Raw genomic sequence first — 19,611 nt, 5'->3', positions numbered from 1 at the left:
TCCATATACTATACTATATATACTATTTACCATACACTGTCCTTATGTACTATATAATAAATACATGTCAGTATATCCTCCATATACTATACTATATATACTATTTACCATACACTGTCCTTATGTACTATATAATAAATACATGTCAGTATATCCTCCATATACTATACTATATATACTATTTACCATACACTGTCCTTATGTACTATATAATAAATACATGTCAGTATATCCTCCATATACTATACTATATATACTATTTACCATACACTGTCCTTATGTACTATATAATAAATACATGTCAGTATATCCTCTATGTTACTATTTCATAGCTGTCGTTGTACAACCAATACATCAACAGTACTATTATGTTATTACATGCAAGACACAAACATACATCTCAGTATTTCTTTCAATGTACTTTATCTAGTTTCTAGTTTCTGTGTATTATTAATACAAATAAGTGTGAATATTGCTATTCAGGGAGTAAAATGCGTTTTTAAAGGTGAAGGTTATTCATTGCAATCAATACGGACACAGATGTAGTTTATGAATCCCTTGAGGAAAATGAAAATGACCAGAAGACGGGTGGATCCATCACAGCACATCATAGCATCACCGCATTGCAACGGGCATCGTGGATTCTTCTCCTTTTGATTTCACTGGTGGTGTTTTGTCCAACATCCCCTTTGAGTGGGAGCAGCTCCGTGCCTTCTAATCAGTGTGGGTCCTCATGTGACGAACCAACTGAAAGCGATATCGAAAACCCGTCGTGCAGACTGAGCAGGTAAATGGTTTCTCTCCAGTATGAATTCTCGTGTGTTTTATCAATCCTGCGTTTTCAGTGAATCTCTGCCCACACACTGAGCACATAAAAGGTTTCTCCCCGGTATGCGTTCTTGTGTGTCTCACTAAATATGCATTTTCAGCAAACCTCTGACCGCACACTGAACAGCTAAAAGGTTTCTCCCCGCTGTGTATTCTCCTGTGTCTGGTCAAATGTGCACTTTGGGAGAATCTTTGACCACACACTGAGCAGCCGAAAGGTTTCTCACCAGTGTGTCTTCGCATGTGTCGAGTCAGTGCTGAATCATGACTAAAATGTGTGTTGCACACGGAACAGGAGTATGGTTTCTCTCTGGTGTGCGTTCGTGTGTGTGTCGTCAAATTTCGCTTATGAGTGAACGTTTTACCGCACACTGAGCAGACGTACACTCCCACTCCTGTGTGACATCTCAGGTGTCTTTTCAGGTTCTTTTTGTGGCCGAAGCTCTTGTCACAGTGGTGGCATTTCAAGCGTGTGTTGTCAGGGTGACATGTCATATCAGCTGTAGAGTCTTCATCATCATCATCATCAGTGTCAGGAGAGTGTGACGTCGTGTGCTCACTATCTGATAGTGGAGCTAAGAGCTTGTCTGCTGGTGATCCTCCACAGTGGTCTCCATCAGCTTCTGTTGTCATGTGTTGAGTTGAGCTGCTGCTTGGATGCTCTCCCTCCTGGCTGATGCTGTGCTCCTCCTTTTCCTCTTTAATGTGTGGGGGGGGGCTTCCCCCCCCCCCTGGAGCTCCACTCCTGCTGCTCAAGGGGAAGATGTCTGCAGGAGACAAGAATGAGGGTTTGGGAACTGCCATCTATGTTTGGCAATATACCATGAAGCATGTCACTCACGTTCACGGGGGTATGCTGGAGCCTATCCCAGCTGTCTTTGGGGAGAGGCGGGTCCAGCCAATGACAGCACATATAGACAAACATTCACCCACATTCATACTAAGGACAATTTGGAGTGGCCAATGAAGCTATTAGCATATTTTTGGAGTAAAAGCCCACGCACGGGAGGACATGCACACCTACACCGAGACCACTAACCTCGTGTAAATAAATAAAAGATAACAAGACAAACAAGCTATGATGATGAAGTGAACTAACCTGCAGCGCTGAAATCTTCAGGTTTGAAAACAGCGTGGAGAAGTTGCTCTTTTGTTGGATAGCGTTCCTCCTCGTTGTTAGCCATCCGTCTTTTCCGCTTTTTCCACCCAATCTGACACTTTACACCAGGGGTACCCAAACTAAGGCCCCACGAACAATACGCTACCAGAGATACACGTCCCCCCGCTAGGGTTAGGGTTCGCGCTGGAACAAAGCCCGTACATTTCCGCAGAAGTGGTCATCCTAAAGTGAGCCATGTTACTGCAACCTCATTTTGCCGCAGTCATGGAATGAGAGCAAATAACCAAAAGGACACCATCACGGTAGGCTTGCAACAAAACAACAAAGCGGGGTAAAAGCGTGCTAGAATTTCAACTTTAATTCCAAAAGTTGAACTAAAATAGTATTTACCTTATTAGGAATTAGCCATTTCTACACAGTATTGACAGTATTGAAGTATTTGGACAGTTGTTTCCAGGTCTCCCCTCTGTTGCTTGAAGACAAATGAGGTGGATCCAAATCTGGACTGGACTTCAGGTCATGGGTTGATATTTGCCAGCTGTTGGACTGGAACTACTGACTCAGCATAAACAGGGCGTCAAGTAAAAAAAAAAATGCTGGGCCTGAACTTTTTTCCCTTAAAAAAAAAAAAAAAAAAAAAAAAAAAAAAAAAAATATATATATATATATATATATACACACACACACGTCGGCTCCAAAAATATATATTTTTATCCACGAGCAGTTGAGGAATGGTGAAAGATAAATGATAAATCGTGCTCAGCGATGAAAGAGCAAACATGTTTCTTCAAATCACAAACTCGATAAGTGTGAACCAAAACTACTAAAATATTAATGTGAACACGACCCCCCCCACCAAATACCAGCCAGAAGTGCATCCAATTGTACCCAAGTTCCCAAGCCTTACTTCCTAAACCGTTTAAAGCCAATGTGAACGCTACACTGTCAACAGCCTTAACGTTAGCGAGCTAATGCTAACAGAGCTAACCCCCAGAAGTAAATAGCAACTAAATGCAGGCCAACGGATCCATCTTCTCAAACTCGGCTACTACTGATCAAGCCTGATAAACTGATACCTGATAAACCCAGTTGAGGTGATAGGTAGGATGTTTACAAAGCAAAATACGGATGCTAATAAGTTCAGGCTCCTCCTCCTCCGTGACTTGTGAGGGGCGGGCAGACTGCTCTGGCTCCACCCCCGACTGCTGAACCCCAGTCACTCATTGGCTGATCCGGGCATGCACTGCGGTCTCACAAAGAAAGGCAGCTTTCTGATAGGTTTTAATTTTTCCCCGATACAAACATTTAAAAAGTATTTGTTCAAATTAATTATTCGTTAAAAGTCATTATTCGTGCCGTTCCGAAAATCGTATTCGGGTTCGGCTCCATCCGCATAGCATAGACTAGCTTGTTTTTCTTAATGGTTGATCTTGAACTTGTTTTACTTATCTCAGCTTGCAACTAGCCAACAACAAACATACTACGGGTACTTCCTGTCTTCAGCTAATGTGGTTCACACCGGCACTCTATACCCAAGCACCATCTAGTGGCTCAAACGTGAATCACATGTGTCATGACGGGTCCGGCAGATTCTTTTTTTTGTTGGTCATGTTGAAACGCCCGAATACTTTAAGCCGTGCATAAATGATGAATGTCACAACACTCAACAGAAAGTAGCACTGCTGGGCACAGGCAAGCTAAGCATGGCACGGCATGGCTCGGCACGGCATGGCTCGGCACGGCATGGCTCGGCACGGCACGGCACGGCTGAGCACTGCTCGGCACGGCACAGCGCCAACAAGCGGCTTGAGAGAGCACAGACGACGTCGTGCAGCCTCACTGACTGCTGCTGGTCTCCCCGGCGCACTTGTGGTTGTTGACCTGGTACTTGTAGGAGAACCTCCCGTCACAGACGCTGCAACTGAAGATTTTCTCTCCCGTGTGTCTTCGCATGTGTGCTATCAACCCAGCGTTGCGAATGAACCTTTTCCCACACACCGAGCATGTGAAAGGCTTTTCTCCGGTGTGAATTTTAGTGTGAATTAACAAGCTACTTTTTACAGAGAAATTCTTACCGCAGATTGAACAGGAGTATGGTTTCTCTCCGGTGTGTGTTCTTATGTGTACCATCATACGCGCTTTCTCGTAGAATCTTTTCCCGCACACGGAGCAGGGGAACGCTTTCTCGCCGTTGTGTCTCTTGGTGTGAGCGATCAAATGCGCCTTCTCGTAGAATCTTTCGTCGCACTCTGAGCAGATGAACGGTTTCTCTCCTGTGTGATACCTCATGTGTCTTTTCAGATTGCTCTTCTGCTTGAAGGTTTTGTCACACTCATCGCATTTCCAGTGCGTGTTGTCACTGTGGCAGGCCATGTGTCTCTTCAGGGTGCTGCTGTCGTAGAAACACTTCTTGCACTGAGAGCATTTCCAGCGGGAGCTGTCGGGGTGGCACGTCATGGCGGCTTTGGGGACGCCATCGTCGCTGTCAGCGGAGTTGGACGTCACGTCCTCGCTATCTGATAGTGGAGCTAGGAGGCTGCCCCCTTGTGGGCCCCCACAGCGGTAGCCGCTGCTGCCGGGAGGCTCTGTCTCCCTCATCTCCTCACTTTCATCTTCATCGTCCTCATCTTCACTCTTCACGATGACGCGAATCACTTGACCCTCTTCGAGATGCCCTCCCTCCTGACTGATGCTGTACTCCTCCTCCTCCTCTTTGATGTGGGGGGGCCGTGGCTCCTCCTCTTCCTCTTTAATGTGGGGGGGCCGTGGCTCCTCCTGCTCCACCCTGGATCTCCATGGCCAGTGGTCAGTGGCGAGTTGTTCGTCACTGACCTCTGCAGGACACAAGAAGACAAAGACTTGCTGTAGATGTTGTGGGACTGTCATGGCCGACACGTCTTTCCGAAGGGCAGGCTAGCAGTGTGATTAATCCGTTCATATTGTGGCCACGCTCCACAAATACATTTGGCAACTACTGGCAACTATCTGACAACTACGTACGCTAGATGGCACCGTAACTGCTTCCTAAACTCACATGCCTGGGCGGATGGAGAATAAGACCATGTAGCAGGAGGGATCGGTGTCCCCGACGTAGACTTGCATTGGGACTCCGTTTCCTAAAAGAAGCAACTAGCAACTTTGGTCTTTTTGGAAGCTCAAGTCATAAAAGCCTTCAAGATGTGATTCTTTATTTCCACGTAATGTGACCCGTCCAACACAGCAACTCATTATTTGGAATGGAGTAAAGTCATGGAGTACAAGTTGCTCTTTGAAACACAACAGCAGCTCACACCGAACCCTTTTCCCCTCCAACGCAAAAGTTATCCTAAAACTCATCTAATGGAAGTACATTCACGTAGAACTACATGACATAGTACACCACCACCACGGCGATGGTTAAAACTCATCTAACGGAAGTACATTCACGTAGAACTACATGACATAGTACACCACCACCACGGCGATGGTTAAAACTCATCTAACGGAAGTACATTCACGTAGAACTACATGACAAAGTACACCACCACCACGGCGATGGTTAAAACTCATCTAACGGAAGTACATTCACGTAGAATAGACCTCCACCTAGCGCCACCACGGCGATGGTTAGAATGGAGGTCTAAAAGCAAATAAGTGGTTGCCAGTTTGTACAAGAATGTATCACTACTGTTATTGTGACAAAAGTCAAAGTGTAGGTGTGGTGAGGGCGGAGGAGCCGATAGGTCGAAGGAATCGTACCGTACCCCCAATGACAACACGAGAAAATGGCGTATATGACCCTCGTGCGCATGCGTAAATGTGCACGGTGGACACGTCCGCTATCGGTGTCTGTGGCTGGAAACAACATGAAAGTTCACTATTACGCGTCGTTTAATACATGTTCTTGTTCTATATGAAGCAAATAATACTGAAGGTTTCCGCTTGACCATGGTTGGAACAAACCTGATGTGTTGAAGTCAACGCGAGGCTTGAAAACAGCGTCCAAAAGTTCTTTCTCGTTCACCATTTTTGTTGGAGAAAGTTCCTCTTCGTACTCTATCGTTCTTTCGCACATTTTCACGCAATCACAACAAGTCACAACTGCACTTGGTCTCTGCTTAGGTCCGTGTTGATAACTTCCGCGTTTCTTTGTTAGCAGATAGCAAGCTAAGCTAGCTCGGGGACGCTTCGAAGTGCATCGAGGCCAATCTATCCTGGCACAAATAATGAATGTGTTGAATATTATTCCCTTACATCATTTCTGTTATGTGACAAATATGCGTGCGCATCAAGAATCAATCCGTTAAAGACATGAACGCAGACTTAACAGGCGCTAGCTTATTTTCATTGCCTTTCTTTCCATTTCCGGTAGACAAGACAAGCGAGTACATGCTTTGCATTACTGCCTCCTTCAGGCGAGGAGGCGTCATTACACGCTTGAGCAATATCGTAGAGCGCGGTACAGAATCTAATGACACCTGCCGCTTTAAATGGCTAGTGGTCACGTGGTATGTCATGTAATACAGTACAATGCTAGTAGACATTCTCACCTTATTTCTTGTCGAATATTAGAATACAAGAGATGTTCAAGAAGCATTTCTTCATCATGTAACATAAGATTGGCCACACCATGTCAGAAGCACCTTTATTGGCCCAGTTTGTCAAACACGCTTTAGTCACGCTGTAGGAAAAGAAACAACATATACTTGACTTGAATATGCACAGGGTAGCCATACTTGGTCATCATTGGGGTATTTAAACATGGCGGGTGGGGGTGTCAGTCCTCCTGGGGGACAGTCATTCCAACAGAACCACCTGCTTATTTGACTCAGATGAAGGACTTTGTTGGCAAGTCGTGACCTGGGACTGAACCTTCTGAATCTGCCAAAAGAACTCCTGGCCTGGTGACACACCCCTCTTCTCCACGTCACCTTCACAATCCTCCACTGCTTCACATCTGGTAGGGTAGCCTGCGCTTGGCCTTGAGCGGATCATGCAGCTTTGCGCTATCGAGTTGTCACCAATGGTGACCGGTTGCCATCATATACACACAAATGTACACAAATGTACACATTCAGGATATTCATTCCTGCAAGGAGGCAATGCTACGTCAATGTCAGGCAACAACATGCTGAACAGCAATGGGAAAGGAAGCAGCAGCGCCTCCCGCAGGCATGGTGCCGCAGTGACCTGGGTGCAATGATTACCATGCCAACCACTAGAGTTCTTGGGAAGTCACATGTTCTTATCCCCAGACAAAGCCTTCTACAGCTCTTCTGCAGCTCTTCTGCAGCTCTTCTGCAGCTCTTCTGCAGCTCTTCTGCAGCTCTTCTGCAGCTCTTCTGCAGCTCTTCTGCAGCTCTTCTACAGCTCTTCTGCAGCTCTTCTACAGCTCTTCTGCAGCTCTTCTGCAGCTCTTCTGCAGCTCTTCTGCAGCTCTTCTACAGCTTTTCTACAGCTCTTCTGCAGCTCTTCTGCAGCTCTTCTACAGCTCCAGCTCACTCTTGAGAGAAGAGTTCATGGCACACACCATTTCACTGTGATGTGTCCTGATGTGAACTTTCAGGTTACTTTTTACATTACAGCGTTTACCACAGACGGAGCAGGAAAAAGGTTTCTCTCCAGTGTGGATCCTGGTGTGGACTTTCAAATGTGACTTGCGTACAAATCTTTTGCCACAAACGGAGCAGGAGAAACGTCTCTCTCTCGTGTGGATTCTGGCGTGCAGTTCCAAATGTGCCGTCTCATAGAAGCTTTTGCCACAAACGGAGCAGGAGAAACGTCTCTCTCTCGTGTGGATTCTGGTGTGGACCTCCAAATGTGCAGTCTCATAGTAGCTTTTGCCACAAAATGAGCACATGAATGGTTTCTCTCCTTTGCGCCATATTGTGCGTTTTTGCAGATTGCCCCCACGCTTGAAGATCTTGTCAGGAGAGTGTGACGTCGTGTGCTCACTATCTGATAGTGGAGCTAAGAGCTTGTCTGCTGGTGATCCTCCACAGTGGTCTCCATCAGCTTCTGTTGGAGGCTCCGCCTCTCTCTTCTCCTCACCTTCACCGTTGTTTTCATCATCTTCACTCTTCTTAGGGACAGCAATCACTGGGAACTCCTCCGGTCCTTCCAGATGCCCTCCCTTCGGACTGATGCTTTGAGCCTCCACTTCCTGTTTCATGTGGTTGGGCTGGGGCTCACCCTCTTCCTGTTTCATGTGGGGGGGCTGGAGCTCCTCCTGCTCCACCGTGGAGCGCCCCTCCAGCTGCTTGGGTGGAAGATGTTCTTCAGTGACATCTGCAGGAGAAAATGATGCTTCATAAAAGTGACGCTGTGCTTTAGAGAAGAGCTCCAGTTTGCGGAACCCTGGTCATGGTCCAGATGTTCCTTGTAAATGACTGGTTGTTGGGATCATCCATTCCAGGTAAACGTATCATAAAGCAGACCAACACGGGGATCTAAACACAGGGATAGATGAGAAGTCAAATGAAGTTTATAGGATTTACAGAACGTCTGCAATCATTATGCCAACTAAAGTAGGCAGGGGCATACATTTGGGCCCCCAACAGAAAAAGGACCTCAATATTAAGTAGATCCTCCTTTATCAGAAATAAATGCTTCCTATAGCTTCCAATGAAGGTCTGGATTCTGGTTGAAGGGATTTTGGACCATTCCTCTTTCCAGAACATCTCCAGTTGAGTCAGGTTTGATGGTTTCCCAGCACGGACAGCCCACTTTAAATCCCACCACAGATTGTCAATCATATTTAGGCCCCCACAGCCCCCCACCCCAGCATGATGGAACCACCACCAAATGTTACTGTGGGTAGCAAGTGTTTGCCTTGGAATGCTGCGTTCTTCACCTGCCATGCATCCCGCCCCCCCTTGCTATGTCCCAATAACTCCATTTGACTTTCATCCATCCACGGCACCTTATTCCAAAATGAAGCTGGCTTGTCCAAATGTGCTTTAGCATATCTCAAGTGACTCCCTTTGTGACACCATCTGAACCAAGATCATGTTGGAGGTCTTTGGAGCTGGTCTAGGGGTTGACTTTGACTCTTCTCACCATCCTTGGCCTCTGCTTATCTGAGATGTTTCTTGGCCTGCCACTCTGGGCCTTAACTAGAACTGTGCCTGTGCTCTTCCATTTCCTCACTATGTTCCTCAGAGTGGAACCTGACAGCTGAAATCTCTGAGCTAGCTTTTGTATCCTTCCCCTAGACCATGATGTTGAACAACCTTTGCTCTCGGGTCATGTGACAGTTGTTTTGAGGCTACCATGGTGCTACTCTTCAGGGAAGATGCAACTTGCCATTGGCCACCTTAAATAGCCTTTCTATGATTGGCTTCACTTATGTATGCAGGTCAAGGGTCAACGAGTTTACAAACAAATGTTGTGTTCCAATAATTAGTGTTCAAGGTATTGACATAAATAAAACAACAAGGGGCCCAAATGTATGCCCCTCCCTACTTTAGTTGACATAATGATTGCAGTACATTTCTGTAAATCCTTTCAGTTCATTTGACTTCTCATCTATGATGTGCTGGTCTGCTTTATGATACGTTTACCTGGAATGGATGATCCCAACAGCCAGTCATTTACAAGGAACATCTGGAACATGACCAGGGGTGCCCTAACTTTTTCATAGCACTGTACATGCTGTGATCGTGCATTAACACGTACACTGATGATAACGTGTCCTAGCTAGTGTCTTGCTTGAATTGGATGATTTAAAACACATACTAGCTAGCTAACACGATGCCTCACGCATCGCTAGTCTCAGCGTCATCCACAGACGGTAGAGAGGATAGCTAGCTCTCCATTTGGCTACCAAGACTCACCAAGGTGCTGAGGACTGGAGCACACATCCCACATCACAGACATCCCACGGAGAGCATCGTAAATGCTGACAGAACTAGCATAAGTATGTCTATCAAGGAGCCGAGGAATGAAGTTTGGCTAGTGTTTGAAATCATCCAAATAGGGCAAGATGCTAACTAGGACATGCTATCATCAGTGTACGTGTTAATGCACGATCACAGCATGGAAATCAAACCATGCAACCTTGGTAGAGTTTTTGGTGCAGGAAAGTTGGATAAAGAAATTGGATGATGGCTCTCACTGTGGTTTGCTGGAGTCCCAATGATTTATAACCTCTCATCATCAGTGTTTGATGATGACACACAAAAGACAGGAGACATGATGTCCTAACTTTTGAGGATCTTTTGGGCTACTTCACTTTGTCAGGCAGGTCCTATTTAAGTGATTTCTTGATTGAGATCAGGTTTCGCAGGGCTGGGTGTGGCTAGAGGAGGAATTGAACTCAGGTGTGATAAACCACAACTCCACACAGGGCCAAGGAGGTTAGCATCGTTATTCCTCCTTAACATTGAAAGGAGCCCTCCAACGGCATTTCATGCTTCAGTTGTTGTCACTGACTAATATTTATATTTCTTCGATGATCGGAAACATTTAAGAAGGCAAACGGTTGTATAGTTTCCTCTTTTCCGTGACCGTAAACTCGCTCTAAGTTCAGATCAGAATTATTACCCAGTCAACGCTCAGACGACTTGTGCAATCGTCCCGTTTTAAAGATGACATCGGGGTCAATTTGGAAAACAAACTTCAAGGAAGTGAGCCAAAGAATAGTACAGAAATACGCCAAATATGAAAAGGTAAACAAACCTGCTCTGTGTAACACAACCTGATGCTTCCTGAAAACGGCGTCCAGTAGTTGACGTTGTCGCTCGTTCTCCTCTTTTGTTCGAGAAAGTTCCTCCTCGTACTCTGCTATGGTTCTTTCCAACACTACAAATATTTCTTCAACAGCCGCAGTTAGTCGCTGATTCACCAACGCTCTCAGCATTTGGACTTGACACATTTTCACACGATCCCACTTTACACTCACACTTAGCGATGTGCTAATGACGTGTAAGCTAGGCTAGCCCGACAAGACCGTGGGGTGAGTTTATGTTAAGGGTAATCAACAGCCTTTACACGGAGGTGTAGAGAAAGTAAAACAAATATTGTCATGTCGTGACTCCAAAGCTATCTCGGACGGTCTGACACCCAGAGCAGCCCAAAATGGCGATTCACACATGCGCAGTATGCGTTGCTTGTTTCGCCCTTTGTTTGCAGCTAGCAAGCGAAGTTAGTATGGGGAGCGTCATTAAAACGACTTTCGTGACTAATATATAATAATGTTGTACGTCAAAATTACAAAAGTAGAAATTAAGCAAAGAACACGACACGGCTTCACCTTGTGCTTCTACTTCCGGCAACAAAGAGCTAATGCATTACTGCCCCTCTCGGGTGCGGAGGTGTCATTACACCCTTGACCTACAAAGTGTGTGCTGAAATAGAGCCGATGTCAACACAAATGCACAAAGGACAGCCGAGTGTGAACTAAAAGCACACGTAGACAGATGCTAGCATAGTAGGGCAGGACACCAGCACCGCCTGCTAACTGAACTTAGCTGCTAACGTCTTGGCTCAAATGTGTCATTGACATAAAACCTGACGGTGTGTGACAGCTCTTTATTTTCATGACATTTAAACGGAGGAAACATGAACAAGATTGTGCTGCAAACGATTCTATGTGACAGCCGAGTTGAAGTGGCGCGGCTTCATTTACTGCTGTTGTTCTCAGCGGCACACTTGTGATTCATCAGCTGGTACTTGTAGGAGAACCTCTCAGCACACACACTGCAGCTCAACACTTTCTCTCCCGTGTGGATTCTCATGTGTCTTATTAATGTTGATCTTTGACAAAAGCTTTTGTGGCAGATGGAACAGGTAAAAGGTTTTTCCCCGGTGTGTCTTCTCATATGAATCTTCAAGTAACCCCACGAGAATCTTCTCTTACAGACTGAGCAAGCTGAGGGGTTCTCTCCAGTGTGAAGTCTCATGTGTCTCTTCAGACTACGACGGTAGTGGAAGCTCTTGTCACACTGGTGGCATTTAAAGCGTGTGTTGTCAGGGTGACATGTCATATCAGCTGTAGAGTCTTCATCATCATCATCATCAGTGTCAGGAGAGTGTGACGTCGTGTGCTCACTATCTGATAGTGGAGCTAAGAGCTTGTCTGCTGGTGATCCTCCACAGTGGTCTCCATCAGCTTCTGTTATGTGTTGAGTTGAGCTGCTGCTTGGAGGCTCCGCCTCTCTCTTCTCCTCACCTTCACCGTCGTCTTCATCATCTTCACTCTTCACAGGAGCACCGATCACCTGACTGATGCTGTGCTCCTCCTCTTCCTCTTTACAGTGGAGGCGCTGCCAAAGATGCTCTTCGCTGGCGTCTGCAGGACACAAGACGACAGAGACAGGTCCAGTTTTGGTCCGTCACACGAAGCTCTCCTTCCCCAGCAATGTCACCACGTTGACATTGAAGACATCATAAATCGGCATGTGTGTTAATATTGGCATTAAAATGTAATATCAGTATGGATTTGTATGGAGTGTATCGCACTGGATAACCGGCCCCTTCTATCGCGCCTGATGCCGGATTCCCCAAACTTGTGGAGTTTATCGAGTATTCCTTCCTCGGATGTTTATACAATGTCGTTTACGGCCATCAGCTACCTGCAAATGCTGTCCCCATTAGCCTCACAAAAGATGTGTGGTAGTTCCACCACAGGAGATGAGTGATGTTACACATACCGCTGGATCAATCGGAAATGAGTGGATAATATCGACATACGGGCAAAATGTCAATATCGGACATCACACGTGGAAGAGACTAAATAAATACAGGGGGGGGGGGGGGGGCAGGGTAGATGAAACTCTGTCAAGCTACCAATTCCCTTTTCTTGTAGAGATGATGCAAAGTTAGCAAACATGCGAGAGTAAGAATGTAGGGAGCCCCCGAGGACACGTGGATCAAATAACTGGATGGGTAAAAAACGCAAAAACTTTTTACATTAAGAGCGTCGTACTTCCGCGTTCGAAGCGGATGTTAGCGGTGACTCTTCAAATTAAGAGCGGCTCCTTCATTGAGTCTCTGATATGTTGTTTACTCACGTTACAAACGTTGCACACGAGTGGAAGAATCCGATGTATGGCTAATCAACGTATTTGCGTTCAAGTGCCGGGACTCAAAGAGACGTCTTTCCACAAACACATCGGACCGGACGTTAGCGTTTTATTTTCAAAAGACCATCACGGAATAGAAAACTTGTTCCGATAGTTACAGTATCACTTTATACCTCTACGATTGTGCCGTTAGGGATGCGGAAATTAAACGATGCACGCCACCCGCTCTCGCAAACATTCAGTGCTTTCTTCAGTCACCATGTCCATTTAGTCACTCGGGGGTCCGGAAGAATGCTACGAACCTGCTCCGTGTCGCACAACTCGATGCTTCCTGAAAGCAGCGTCAAAACGTTGACGTTGTCGCTCGTTCTCCTCTTTTGTTCGAGAAAGTTCCTCCTCGTACTCTGCTATGGTTCTTTCCAACACTACAAATATTTCTTCAACAGCCGCAGTTAGTCGCTGATTCACCAACGCTCTCAGCATTTGGACTTGACACATTTTCACACGATCCCGACACTAAACACTCACGCTCGATCTCTGCTTAGCGACGTGTTGCTAAATTTCGCCAGTCTTTGTTAGCAGCTGGCAGAACTAAGAGCTAAGCTAGCTAAGAGACAGAGCTAAGCTAGCCACAGAAGCGTCAAAGCTGACGGACAGAAGGTTCCCGACACGAAGGATAAACGTTTAAAAGAGCGGCCTGTCACACGGCGGACATGCGAACAGACTTAAGTCAACTGGAGTTAACGCAATGCCATAAAACAAAGTTAACGGTCCACGGTGTGACTCATGCGTCGCCGTCGCATTGTTTCCTATTTCCGGCAGATGAGACGCGGCAACCACACTCCAGCACTACTGCCACCCGCAGGCGAGAAGGCGTCATTACACCCTTGACTTGTACATATCGCAGCCTGGTTTCTCTCCCGTGTGATGAGTCTTGCTGTCGGATAAAAAACAGCTTTGAGTGATGTTTCAGTCATCGAGTGACATGTGCCAATCAGGCAGTTAGAGATTTGACAGCAGAGAGACGCCCATGAAAAGATTTAGCATAACTTCATTGAACAATATTAGTGTGAATTTCAACATCATTAGTGTGTGACATGTGACTAGAGTGTTGATATCATACATTGCATCATATCAGTCAATCAGTGCCTCCAAGTAGAGTACAGAAATACATCTTTGGCCAAGTCATCCATCCAGTCAGAAATTACAAGTAGCCCATAAGAATATTAACTGTTTAATAACGCAGTATTAATAACGCTGTATTAACTGTTAATAATGAAGTATTAACAATGCAGTATTAAATGTTTAGTTGAAGCGAAGGCTATGTAAGATGGTCTGAGACTACCAAGCTATGTAAGATGGTCTGAGACTACCAAGCTATGTAGGATGGTCTGAGACTACCAAGCTATGTAGGATGGTCTGAGGCTACCAAGCTATGTAGGATGGTCTGAGACTACCAAGCTATGTAAGATGGTCTGAGACTACCAAGCTATGTAAGATGGTCTGAGACTACCAAGCTATGTAAGATGGTCTGAGACTACCAAGCTATGTAAGATGGTCTGAGACTACCAAGCTATGTAGGATGGTCTGAGACTACCAAGCTATGTAGGATGGTCTGAGACTACCAAGCTATGTAAGATGGTCTGAGACTACCAAGCTATGTAGGATGGTCTGAGACTACCAAGCTATGTAGGATGGTCTGAGACTACCAAGCTATGTAGGATGGTCTGAGACTCCCCAAGGGGAATTGAGGAGGATGGATATTGCTGGGGGCCCTGCTCTTCTATTCTATGTGACGTATTGTCCATCCAATGCTATTGTGTATCATATACTGTACGTACAGTATATCGAATACTAATCTAATCTAGTACATCTAGTAAGAGTCTTATCCTTATCGTAGCGGGAGAGCAAGAAGGGGAAATGAAATAGGCTTAAATGAAATGTACTAAAGTGACCTTTGGCCTTGTAGGGTGAGGTCAAAGGTCATTTCCTGCAGTGTGTCTCTGCAGATTGCCCATGCTGAAAGCTTTGCCAGGAGGGTGAGGTTGTGTGCTCGCTATGAAGTACGTGAGGTGTAAATATCTGCCATAGACGATACCATTGAAAAAGGACATACTGTAAAACCAAACGACACCGCTGGATGGAATTGTCTGGTTAGTGTTTGTGGGTGGAGTCGGATCCATCCTCCATGGCAAAACAAAGATGCCAGTGATATGAACGCTGCATTTTCTCATGTGTAAAATACCACCAAACATTCTGTAACCCTCTGGCAAAAGCCAGGTGTATACCAGGTGTAATCCAGGTATATTACACACAGGTAACCAACAAAGACCCAGGGAGCTGGACTGGAGTAGACCAAATTGGACCTAACTAGATTGGACTGGACTAGACTGTACTCGAGAGTAGACTGGACTGGAGTAGACTAGTCTGGAGTAGACTAGGCTGGACTAGAGTAGACTAGTAGATAAGGGTAGATAAGAGTAGATAAGGGTAGATAAGAGTAGATAAGGGTAGATAAGGGTAGATAAGGGTAGATAAGAGTAGATAAGGCTGACGGTAATTAACATTTTTCATGAAAGCAACGGAAGTGGGAACAAACGCGGTAAGAACTGTTAACTACCCGTTAAAACTGTTACCTTTTCCTTGCAAGATTACCGACAACAGGCCAAGATGGCGTCCAACGCATGCGCAGTACACCAGCAGCCAGCATGCTAAATTAGCTCAAGTGTTGTCATAGCAACTGCGGAGCCTGTAAAGCCTGTGTGTAAAGGTTGTCTGTTTTTTTATACATCGTTAAACACGTTTGGTCCTTCATTCACAAAAACAAAAAAAATGGCCGAGAAGCTTCAGAATTCCCTGAGGCGATCTACCGACCTTACGTGTTCATTCACAGTAGATATTCTGATGTTGGTGATGTTAGCATTTCACCAACTCCAAACTCTTCTGGCTGATATTGCTACATTAGCAGCAGGGTGCATGGATGCATGGATGCATGGGCGCATGTACGCATGGGCGCATGTACGCATGGGCGCATGTACGCATGGGCGCATGTACGCATGGGCGCATGTGCGCATGGGCGCATGTACGCATGTGCGCATGTACGCATGTGCAGTGTCGAGTGTAGCTTGGCGTGGTGACACAGGTAAGAATTGAATTTGGTTTATTGGGATGCAGTATGGACTGTTTTGGTTTGGAATGGTCAGACTGGAGCACGGACGTGCGCTTTAGGTTTCATTGATACTTTTTGTCCAGAAAGGAATAATAGTATAAAACCAATCAAATAAAATCATCCAATGATTGTCAGGCTGAAGTGGAGGTCTTCATTCCAGCTTCAGCAAACGTTGAACTGAAGCACGTTGACGCACTGCAACCTCGCGTGCAACCCAGCACGCCATTGGTGATGGGAAGTCCCCCCCAGTGGATGGGATGCTGGGATGACACCAGGGTTAGGCACACGTGTGCATGTTCACGTGCACACGCAGGCCTTGCAACAGGCAGTCAGAGTTGCGGATCCTCGCTCTTCACGGGGACACGGATCAAACGGAAGGCAGAGACGTCGGCCTCCTCCTCTTCCTCTTTAATGCCAGGGGGGCTCTGGCTCCTCCCCATCTTTCTCACCGTGGGGGCGTCTGGCGCCTCCTCTTTCACCAGGGGAGCCTCCGGCTTTGCCTCTACAACGTGGGGGGGCTGCGCCGAGGTCGGGGCAGCAGGCGGGCCCTGCAGCATCATACTTCTGAGCAGCTGCAAGCTGTCCTTCAGGGTGTCTGTGATGGCAGCGATGTTACAGTTCAGCTGCCGCATGTTCTCATTGTTGCGCCTTTCCGACTCCTCCATGAGGTCTAGCATCCTCCTCTTCAGCAGAAGGTCCTCTTGGACAGCGGGCTCCATGGGGGCCTTCCTCTTCAGTCTGTCCTTCCTGTGGTTGTTGACTTTCGTCTACGTGGACAAAGACATCAAAAGGACTGTAATGCACGCACCACGCAGCCATCTTTCCATCATCCTTCATCTATTGACATTTATGGCTACCTTTCACCATCTTGTGCAGGGGTGTCAAACGCACAGAGCCCAAAATCAAAGGCTACTCTCGGGTGTGCGTGTGGGTCATGAACATTGTTTCACATGGGGCGGTGTCATGTGTTCCATGTTCCATGTGCCCAGCCATTGCTGCTTGAAGGTTCTACTTCCTGGTACTGTGCTGATGGAACACTACGGTTGCTGGTCCCATGAAGTCATTGCTGATCCACCACCTCTTCGTCATTCTCTGAATGTGCAGGAGAAGCTGTGGTGTTGATATCAACACAACCCAGCAGACTGTGGGTGGATTTCCCAGCATGCTTTGCTTTTCCTGATTTTGTGGTGTCCTTTTGACACTACATTTCCTTCTATTTTTACTTATATTAAGATCTTTTGTGTGACAATATGTAATCGTATATGTTAAAAGCTTTTGATTCCCATAGATACAATTGAACTAGCAACCTTAATGTGTTAGGGTTAGCTAACCCTCAATGTGTGGGGTGCCGTCCTTAAATGGTCCTTTGGAAGCTACATTTAAGTCAGTAATCTTTTTGTCCACTGGAGGCCGCCAGAGTACCAGGGGTAGGAAAGGGCTAATGTACATGAATGAAATATGAGATTTTAACCCAACACCAAAATTCCATAGCCAATCACGATAGTTAAGGCGGGCGGCCACCCCCCACATGAAGAGTACATAAGTTGACTCGGCTGCAGCAGCTCGCCTTAGAATCAACTTTTTGACGGGACTTGAATCACATTAAAGACAAATGACTGCTAGTTTAACCCAAACTACAGAAGGAGTGAAAAGGACGGCGTGGGCTCATCCACGGGCGGTCCTCCACGCAGTAAGCTGGCCCCACGCATCGCATCTGGCCGCCCCGATCTGACGCACCGTCAATTTCTTTGCATGTTGGTCACACAAAGAAATGAAATGCTAGTCCATGACAACACAACTCCACACCTGATGCACTTTTTCAATAATCTTGTTATTATCGAGGGAGAAAAATTCAAACCTACAAAAATGATCAAAAAACATCTTGATGGCAAAATGCTCTGGTCTTTTTGGAAGGTGTGTGTCCCAGTAGTACATCTATCAGACCATCATGAGGTGGTGGTAGTGTGACGGTCCGGGGCTGTTTGGCTGCTTCAGGACCCGGAAGACCTGCTGTGATCCATGGAAGCGTGGATTCTGCTGAAGGAGATGTCAGGCCATCTGTTGGTGACCTCCAGCTGACAGCAACTTGGGTTGGGCAGCAGGACCACGATCCAAAACACAGCAGCAAGTCCACTTCTGAATGGCTGAAGAAAAACCAAATGAAGACCTTGGAGCGGCCGGTCCGAGTCCTGACCCGGATCCTATGGAGATGCTGTGGCATGACCTTCAAAAGGCTTCATGCTGGAAATTCCTCCGCAGCTGGAAGACTCATTGCAAGTTATCACAAAGGCTCGATGGCACTTATTAGCTTTAGGCTAATCACGTTCTCACACAGGGCCACGCAGCTTTACCTCGTTTCCCTCCATAATAAAAAGTTTCATTTAAAAACCGCATTTGCGTTCAGTTGTGTTGTCACCGACCAAGATTGACATCTTTTTGAAACATCTGAAACATGCAAGCGATGAGCTAAAAGGAACAAAGCGGGCTACCTGCAGTAAATGTCTGCGATGGCTGCCCACGCCAGGAGTAAGACTGGTTCTGATGCTGCTCTGAGGGAAGTCCAGGGAAGCCGGAGAATCGGGAGAAGGTGTCGAGGAATCATCTTCCAGTATATCCCCGCTTTCGACACCGGATGGGATGGCGCAGCTCGCTGGCGACCGGCCCCATATTTCCTCGCAGAGTTCAAAAAATATTAGCACCACCCGTCCGTGACCTCTTCGGCGCCCAGAAACAACGGCATGCCGATATTTGTTCCGGACAGCCTTCAGTTTTGACGTAATCTGGCATTTGCTGACATTACAGGGGTCGTGGGGGAAGTCCTTCCCTGCGGCCATGTCCCCAGTAACGTACTGCTGCTGGAAAGCTAGCATAATATCAGAATACTTGGACGGACACGACTCCCAGTCCACATTCTCCTGATACTTGTTGCTCTTATACTCCAAAGTGACTCGCAGAAGTAATTCCACTTCGTCGTCGGTCCACACAAAAGACTCGACTTTGGGGCGAGCGCTCGCCATCTCCTTGTTTGGTTAGCTTAGCGGAAGACGACCGGCTGTGTGCGCCTGCGTGCTTTCTTCTTCTATCGAGTGTCACATGGTTCGGTCCGCGTGTGTTGACAGCGCCACGCGTTGGTGTGTCTGTGTATTACATCGTTTTCACCCCCGGAGAGAAAGAAAAGGCTTTTAAAATCAACCTGTTGGTCATTTTGGCCAAATAATGGACTCAGCAGTCAGACGTCAAGTGTCGGTGCAGACCAAAAGACTTTTGTCAGCGGAAGCTTGTTTCCGTCGTAAATAATGCTCTGATATGCTTCGTGTTTGGGGGGCGATGGAAGGGTGTTCTGCTTCGGTTTCTGCGTGGACATGATAGCTGGGATAAACCGGACGGCGGTGTGGCATCCTAGCAATGAGTGGCTTTTCTGCGGCATATACTGTTTGTACGTTGTACGAGTTGTACGAGATGTACGAGTTGTACGAGTTGTACGAGATGTA

The 19,611-nt window shown here is 46.5% G+C and overlaps 3 protein-coding genes across 6 annotated transcripts; all 3 read right to left on the bottom strand.

The window, feature by feature from the left end:
• Positions 1-328: 328 nt before the first annotated feature.
• LOC131139712 (gastrula zinc finger protein XlCGF17.1-like) lies at positions 329-6,290 on the bottom strand. 4 transcript variants are annotated; one of them, XM_058089566.1, is made up of 3 exons: positions 5,891-6,290; positions 4,024-4,782; positions 329-1,595 (listed from the first exon to the last, which is right to left on the bottom strand). In XM_058089566.1, the coding sequence occupies exons 1-3, from the start codon at positions 6,000-6,002 to the stop codon at positions 715-717; spliced, it is 1,752 nt and encodes a 583-aa protein (XP_057945549.1). In that variant the 5' UTR covers positions 6,003-6,290; the 3' UTR covers positions 329-714. The 4 variants fall into 4 exon arrangements, with proteins under 4 accessions (XP_057945549.1, XP_057945551.1, XP_057945554.1 ...); XM_058089568.1 differs by lacking the exon at positions 329-1,595 and adding an exon at positions 1,606-2,564; XM_058089571.1 differs by lacking the exon at positions 329-1,595 and adding an exon at positions 2,633-3,932.
• A 265-nt stretch (positions 6,291-6,555) lies between these two features.
• Positions 6,556-11,301, bottom strand: LOC131139744 (zinc finger protein 500-like). Its single transcript, XM_058089619.1, has 2 exons — positions 10,607-11,301; positions 6,556-8,215 (listed from the first exon to the last, which is right to left on the bottom strand). The coding sequence occupies exons 1-2, from the start codon at positions 10,800-10,802 to the stop codon at positions 7,413-7,415; spliced, it is 999 nt and encodes a 332-aa protein (XP_057945602.1). The 5' UTR covers positions 10,803-11,301; the 3' UTR covers positions 6,556-7,412.
• Positions 11,302-11,443: 142 nt separating this feature from the next.
• LOC131139747 (uncharacterized) lies at positions 11,444-19,200 on the bottom strand. The gene is made up of 3 exons (XM_058089623.1): positions 18,610-19,200; positions 13,254-16,887; positions 11,444-12,218 (listed from the first exon to the last, which is right to left on the bottom strand). The coding sequence occupies exons 1-2, from the start codon at positions 19,135-19,137 to the stop codon at positions 16,450-16,452; spliced, it is 966 nt and encodes a 321-aa protein (XP_057945606.1). The 5' UTR covers positions 19,138-19,200; the 3' UTR covers positions 11,444-12,218; positions 13,254-16,449.
• Positions 19,201-19,611: the final 411 nt, after the last annotated feature.

This window comes from Doryrhamphus excisus, chromosome 12, assembly GCF_030265055.1.
Source record: "Doryrhamphus excisus isolate RoL2022-K1 chromosome 12, RoL_Dexc_1.0, whole genome shotgun sequence".
NCBI lineage: Eukaryota > Metazoa > Chordata > Actinopteri > Syngnathiformes > Syngnathidae > Doryrhamphus > Doryrhamphus excisus.
This window is presented reverse-complemented; position numbering and strand designations above follow the sequence as displayed.

Bases quoted from the DNA above. Each gene is read 5' to 3' on its own strand.
- LOC131139747 (XM_058089623.1), bottom strand. From the start codon at position 19,137: ATGGCGAGCGCTCGCCCCAAAGTCGAGTCTTTTGTGTGGACCGACGAC. The intron at 16,888-18,609 runs GTAGCCCGCTTT...TTGTCCACGTAG, and splicing joins ATCGCAGACATTTACTGCAG to ACGAAAGTCAACAACCACAG.
- LOC131139712 (XM_058089566.1), bottom strand. From the start codon at position 6,002: ATGTGCGAAAGAACGATAGAGTACGAAGAGGAACTTTCTCCAACAAAA. The intron at 4,783-5,890 runs GTTTGTTCCAAC...TGTGTCCTGCAG, and splicing joins CGTTGACTTCAACACATCAG to AGGTCAGTGACGAACAACTC. The intron at 1,596-4,023 runs GTAAGAATTTCT...TGTCTCCTGCAG, and splicing joins ATACTCCTGTTCAATCTGCG to ACATCTTCCCCTTGAGCAGC.
- LOC131139744 (XM_058089619.1), bottom strand. From the start codon at position 10,802: ATGTGTCAAGTCCAAATGCTGAGAGCGTTGGTGAATCAGCGACTAACT. The intron at 8,216-10,606 runs GTTTGTTTACCT...TTTCTCCTGCAG, and splicing joins GGTTGTGTTACACAGAGCAG to ATGTCACTGAAGAACATCTT.